The 6,521-nt window shown below is 34.8% G+C and overlaps 1 protein-coding gene across 4 annotated transcripts; it reads right to left on the reverse strand.

Annotated features, from left to right (window-relative positions):
* Positions 1–930: 930 nt before the first annotated feature.
* On the reverse strand, positions 931–5,186 carry LOC140840002 (serine/threonine-protein kinase D6PK-like). 4 transcript variants are annotated; one of them, XM_073207068.1, is made up of 4 exons: positions 4,759–5,186; positions 3,326–3,941; positions 2,310–3,040; positions 931–1,913 (listed from the first exon to the last, which is right to left on the reverse strand). In XM_073207068.1, the coding sequence occupies exons 2-4, from the start codon at positions 3,767–3,769 to the stop codon at positions 1,094–1,096; spliced, it is 1,995 nt and encodes a 664-aa protein (XP_073063169.1). In that variant the 5' UTR covers positions 3,770–3,941; positions 4,759–5,186; the 3' UTR covers positions 931–1,093. The 4 variants fall into 4 exon arrangements, with proteins under 4 accessions (XP_073063169.1, XP_073063166.1, XP_073063168.1 ...); XM_073207065.1 differs by having other exon boundaries at positions 2,310–3,941; XM_073207067.1 differs by lacking the exon at positions 4,759–5,186 and adding an exon at positions 4,422–4,740 and having other exon boundaries at positions 2,310–3,941.
* Between the last annotated feature and the right edge of the window lie 1,335 nt (positions 5,187–6,521).

Below are 6,521 nucleotides of genomic sequence, written 5' to 3' on the forward strand. Positions count from 1 at the left end.
AATCGATTAGGAACATGTTTAGAATATACAATATGATTCATAATGAGTTTCATGATCTTACGTTGAGATGCGAACCTTGTGTTACTTTCTGTATATTCATTGACTTTATTTCTGCAAGCTTGCATGATTAACAAATAAATAAATCACAGAATTTGATAAAACCGTAAAATATTATTAAAATAAACATTGATTTTACATAAAAATTAATACAAGTCGAAACCACAAATTAGCTCATTAGATTAATACTCTTACAATTTGGATGAGTCTTCCCAAATTTAATTCACACTTTCCAAAATCAATACAATTATGACTGTTATTCCGTAAAAAAGCATAATCTCATTGGTTGATTTCAACCTGTCTTGAGTAGATATAACAATCATCATTGTTTCAAAAAATTGTTGTTCAATCATGAATCCATATGTTTTATCGATGATTCGCATTTGACATGTAATGTGTGCAAAACTTTCGTTGTATTATCTCATTAGCAAATCTCATCATTATTCGTTACGATAGAAATAAATACAAAAAAAAACATATATATTTCAATTTTAGACTAACTAAACTCCAATAATTTGTTTATACAAAACCCATCTTAATATAATTAAACAAACACTATAAAAAAAATCTTATCAAAATGTCAATGTTCACCATAAGAATTATCTATTATATATTTTTAAAAAAAGATACAAAAGAGGGTAAAAATTACATGCCAAGGAATAAATGTTTGCATGGAGGAGAATTTGAAGGACATCAATCAATTCCAAATTGTTGTACTTGGCAAATGGTGATACATTTCACTTCTCCCACTAATCGAGACATAAGTTACAAGAATTATATGTTTAACAATAATATAGTTCGAATATGTTGAAACTTTTGGACGATCACTTTGAGATTTTCACGGGAATATTTTGTTTTTTTATCCTTGATCAATTATTTATTTAAAAAAAATGAACTCTTCGAGTGTTTATTTTACAAATTTCCTCGATTTTCACGTCTCTCAACAATTTCTCAGTGTTTACATGATCCTAATACATTTACACATGTTATATATCATTAAAAAAGAATATCTAAGCTATTTATTTGTCTCCCACAGTTAAAACATCTCAAATTCTGTCTCATACTTGATCTTCTTGCTGTCAAGAACCGAGCCTCCCAAATCAAACAACTTAGGCACCTCTGGAGGTGTTGCACATCTTACCAAAGCCCAGTTTTGGTCCTCAAAGAATGGATGGTGCTTAATCTCAAGTGCACCCTTTACCGAGCCGAGCCGACTTTCCGGTTCCTTCTTCAACAACCGTGTGATCAAATCTTGAGCATGAGTACTGATAGTTGGATAGTCGGGAAACTTCAGGCATCGGGACACCACATTTGATATAGTATCCGCATTGCTTGATCCTTTGAAGGGTGTCTTACCGTATAATAGCTCGTAGAGCAAGATTCCGAACATCCACCAATCCACGGCACTTCCATGACCTTCCCCCTTGATAATTTCGGGAGCCAGGTACTCATGAGTTCCTACAAAGGAATTGGATCGCGCATCAGTGGGCTCAACTACAAGTTGTGGCAGAGGAATGATCTGGGACTTTAGTTCGGATTTTAGTTTTCGGGTTGTGGCCACTGTTGAGAAAAAATTCGGAGTAAAACAAGAAAGTTGCAAGTTCGGGTGGAGGCAAAAAGGGTCGATGCAGCTGGAAGCTGAGAGTGGAGTCGGTGTTTTCTTTGGCGGTTCAATTATTGGGGAAGATGACTCGAGTAGCATTGGATTAACATTGCATCTGAGAGACAAGTCAAAATCAGAGAGCATGATATGGCCGTCTTCTCGAATCAAAATGTTTTCGGGTTTCAAGTCTCTGTACACTACTCCAAGCATGTGAAGGTACTCCAGTGCGAGAAGGACTTCAGCAACATAGAACCTGTATACGATACACTTCTTTATATGATTCAAATTATAACTACGATCATGATTTAAGTATTTAACACCTAATTCAACATTAATTAACAGGAGAAATATTATGTTTAAACTCCATAAAATTTCGAACCATTCAGCTTATGTAAGGGTAAGATGTGTTGTGTATTTACGAAGTCGAATTTCGAAAAGGTGATAAAACAGCCGTGTTAAAAGAACTGTTTGACATAACCTTCTCTAACCATTTCTCCATTTGGATTTCTAAAGTGTGCCTCCTGAAGTTTGGATTAAGTGACAGATTACATCTCAATACAAATATGCACAAAAACTCTTTCTATCAGATAAATATCGCGCATTCACTTAGGCAAGAAGCTGATTCACCCGAAGGAGTTCAAAACTTTACCTTGCGGATTCCTCGGGATAGCTCTTGGTCGGCTGTTTTTGACGGAGAACATGAAGATCACCACCGGGGCAATGTTCCATAATCAAACACGAAAATTTATTGGTAGTAAAATGAGCATAAAGAGTAGGAAGGAACGGGTGATCCAGAATCTCCAGTATCTCCTTTTCTGTTTGAGCCCTCAAAATTTTTTTTCTGCTAGCCAAAGCATCAAAATTCATTATTTTCACTGCAAAGAGGCAGCTTGTACCGATTAGCTCAGAAAGGTATACAATGCCAATGTCGCCCCCTCCAAGCTTCTTCAGCAACTTGAAGTGACTCAATCCCAAGCTTCCGTGCTGATTTTGAAACAAGTTTATGGCTTCCCATCTCATGTCCCGTGACATGTGAGGTCGATAGCCACTGCGACTAGATGCACTTATATAGCTGTCTTCACTATGACTAGTTGTGCTGCTATATTCCCCGAGGCTACTTTTGGAGCTTTGAGAAGTCTCTCCTTTATCCTTTGACTTTGATTTTTCATCAGCTTTTCTCACTACAATCTTTCGTTTCCGAAAGATACGAGGATTAGAGTCATTCTTGTTTTTGTTAGAGTCCACAGATATTGCACCAAATACCGGGTTTGCATTACTACTTGATTCTGCTCTTACTCTGTCCAATTCTTCACACCCGTTTTCCAGCATAGAATCGGCCTTGCGAATCTTGCTGACCAAAGTTGTCTCATTCACAGTCTTCTTTTTGACAAAGATCTGGCTTCTTGAACCTTGTTTGCTAAAACCAAAACCTTGGTCCAAAGGTTTGATGAGCTTGCTTTCCTCATTGAAGTTTGATGATAAAGAAAAATGTTGTAGCTTGTCTTGATGCACCTTGTGCTTTCCCCTCTCCATAACCATACTCTCATCTGAGAGTTTATTCTTAAATCTGGTCCTGGTCGATGAATATGGCAAATCCAATTTCCCGTTCTGCTCCAATTCAGCTTTTGAAATTTTAATTGCAGATTCATGTCTAATTTCAGGTACTAAAGATATCGCCACTGAATTCCCTTTTGCATCATCAAGTGGTTGGCCCGGCGAAGCTGATGGTCTAAATATTCGTTTCTTCACTGCTGCCATCTCAGATGCTTGAGAGATGCATAATCCTCTCAGAGCCTGTTTCAAACTCACCGGTTCTGTAATTCCAATACCCACAACTCGAGAAGGGCTTACTCTCATTGGTCTTTTCATAGCACTTTTGTGCAAAGTATCTCTAGATCTTCGCTCGTCTGGACCTAAATCTTGAAGAGAACTCCCAATATTTATAGATTCAAAAAGTTTGTTGATGTCATCCGCGATAGAATACTTCTTTAAACCCTTCCCTGCATTATGTTTTTCAACATTTTCGCTGGTTCTAGAATCGGAATCGTATATTTCTGTCAGCTCTACTATTTCATGGCTAATAGGCGACACACCATGGGTAAGAGACATCTACGCCAGTAAAAATCTGATGCAGCAGTAAAAGCTTATTATCTTAACCGGTTCTCTGACATGGACACAAGACGAAGAGATCCAGCCATGGAAGCCAAACAAACATGCCCACGAGATTCCTTAATCACGCATTGCAGAGGATAAAGTCCACGGTGTAGCAATTTTTTGTCAGCTGAATTCATTTCACAGAACAATCGATTAAGTGAAGTAAAAATTTTTTTACATGGAAGTGACTTTACCTTCACAACTAGACTAAGATTAGAAAAGCAGAAGTAATAGAACACTCCACCATCAAGAAAATTTTATTGTTAAGACATGAATATAAGAATAGCAACCGCAGTTCTCCATGGATACTTAGAATCTAGACTTCATACTTTCAGATAAAAGGATTCAACTTTGTTCCCGATACGTATTGAACAAATCTAAGAACTTTGATGAAAGGCAGCGCCTCTGGCAAATATGGGAGAGGTCTAGAACAGTAAACACCCATCCCCTAGCTCAAAAATGAATTTTTGCTACAACAAAAATTCAAGAATCCTTAAGTGAACTAAGCCGAGAACAAGCGCAGTTCAAGAAAATCAACAGAAATCTATCAAAACCCAAAAACAAAATCATAATAATAAATAAATCTGAGACATATAAGAAAAGATACCTCCGTTGATTAAAAAAGAGTATTGAAAATCTAAACATGACAGCGAGCCCATCTAAATTATTTTTCATACTTCGTCATAAAACAGAAAAAGGAAGAAAGAAACTAATCGGTCGAATTTATTTCATGTAGTCTCCTTCACTACCAGACCACTAACACTGATAAATCAAGAAACGTGGACCACTTGTCCCACAACTATCAAAAACAAAAGGGAAAAAACAAAATAAGCAAGAAACTAAACAAGAAAATCCAAACAAAATCTACCGTATACACCAAAAACAAACGAACATGCACCAAAATAGACCAATAATAACATACAAAAAAGAACAGGAGAAGGTACCTTCTAAAGGGATTGAAGGATCAAGAACCAAGATTCAACCTTTCTCCACGTATCCCTTTTCTCTACATGATTTGAAACTGAAATAAAACTGAAGAACAGAGGACAAACAAACAAAACAAACAAGAGACCGAGAATCGAAAAAGATCGTGATTTTCACTTCAAATAAAAGAACACGAGAAAGTGAAGCAAATTAGAAAAAAAAAAGAAAACAGAGAGTAGAAAGCAGTGTAATCTGTAAAGCAGAGGGAAAATCAACAAGAGCGTTGAGGATTTCTTGAGGTAGATCACGAGAAGCGGCACTGTTTCTTTTTCTTTGTTCCTGTTTGATGAATGAATTTGGTGAACTGAGGATGGTCTCGATGTGCTGTGTTGGCACCATATTGGCGCAAAAGTCGAGTTGAAAAATGGTCGCTAATCAATCAAGACTTGTGTCAGCCATGTATAGGTTACTCCAAATAGATTTTCTGGTCTTCCTGTTTTGAAAATAATATATAAAAAAAAATATAATTCACAATTTTTTTTTTTTTTTTGTATAAGTACGTTATTTAAATATTTACAGTCTTTTTTTTTATTCTTGATCTTACTCTAATTTTTTTTCTCCATGATCTTCTGAGATCATATTTTGAAACTGCTTTTAGTACATAAGAAAGGTCACCCGACTCATAAAATTTAGATGTTTTTGGTTCTCGACACTGATTCATCATTAAAAACTAATTCCAACGAGACCATTTTTGCAGGGTTCTGCATGTTGTCTTTTTCCCTTAGCTGTTGGCAATAAATTAAACATCGTGGATTAAAAAAAACATCTTGAAATTTATAAATCCATGGATGTTTTGACACATTTCATACAAGATAAGACCAAAATAATGTCATTCAAACCAATTAAAAACGAAATTTACCATTTTGAAACATGTCTCATCCATAAGATTTATTAATACGATCCCACATGATATAAGACATGTATTTTGTCAACTCACATTCACATGAGTATATATATAATTTTGATATTTTGTCCTTTTACCGTCCTATCAATGAGATATGATGAAGTAAGCGTATCTATCTAATTATACATCTAATAAGTGAGTGATATCACATTGATAAATACGATCGAATAAAATAGATTAATACTTTAAGTTCATAAGGAAATTATATTATTTTCAATATAAAAATAAGCTCAATTTTTTGGTCGACTATTCTACTTTAATATTGAGTTAATTTTACTAACTTGATGTTGATTATCTAAATAACATTAATTAATATTAAGTTGTAATTATTATTTAAAATAAATAAATTTAGGCTCTAAAAATCAAACGGGTAGCTTTACTTTGAGCACGCTCATTGAATTGAGATGACACCACTTATGTTGATGGCATACCTTCTTCTCTTCCTTCTTGAATAACCTTTTATTTTCTTAAAAAAAAAGATTAATTTCCTTTTTTTTTTTGGGTGTTTGTGGTGTTGGTTGGGGGTTGGTTCACTTTAATGTTTCCATTGAAAAATTATAGAATAAATATTATTAATCATGGATAATGCCTTATTTTTCATCATATTTTTTGATTTTTATTATTTTGGCACATCTTGTTTTTTATTCTTAAAAAAGTCCCAACTCCTAAACTTATGTCATACCCTATGGATGACCTACTATCACTGGCCTATCTCTAATCTAAATGGAAGACAGGTCCATCACATATCCAAATATTCTTCTATAAATACCAGGTTCAGATGTGTAACTGATTTATTCACTATATTATTTTTCAGCAGCA

This window comes from Primulina eburnea, chromosome 8, assembly GCF_022965805.1.
Source record: "Primulina eburnea isolate SZY01 chromosome 8, ASM2296580v1, whole genome shotgun sequence".
Lineage (NCBI taxonomy): Eukaryota > Viridiplantae > Streptophyta > Magnoliopsida > Lamiales > Gesneriaceae > Primulina > Primulina eburnea.

Bases quoted from the DNA above. Each gene is read 5' to 3' on its own strand.
- LOC140840002 (XM_073207065.1), bottom strand. From the start codon at position 3,769: ATGTCTCTTACCCATGGTGTGTCGCCTATTAGCCATGAAATAGTAGAG. The intron at 1,914-2,309 runs GTAAAGTTTTGA...TATCGTATACAG, and splicing joins TATCCCGAGGAATCCGCAAG to GTTCTATGTTGCTGAAGTCC.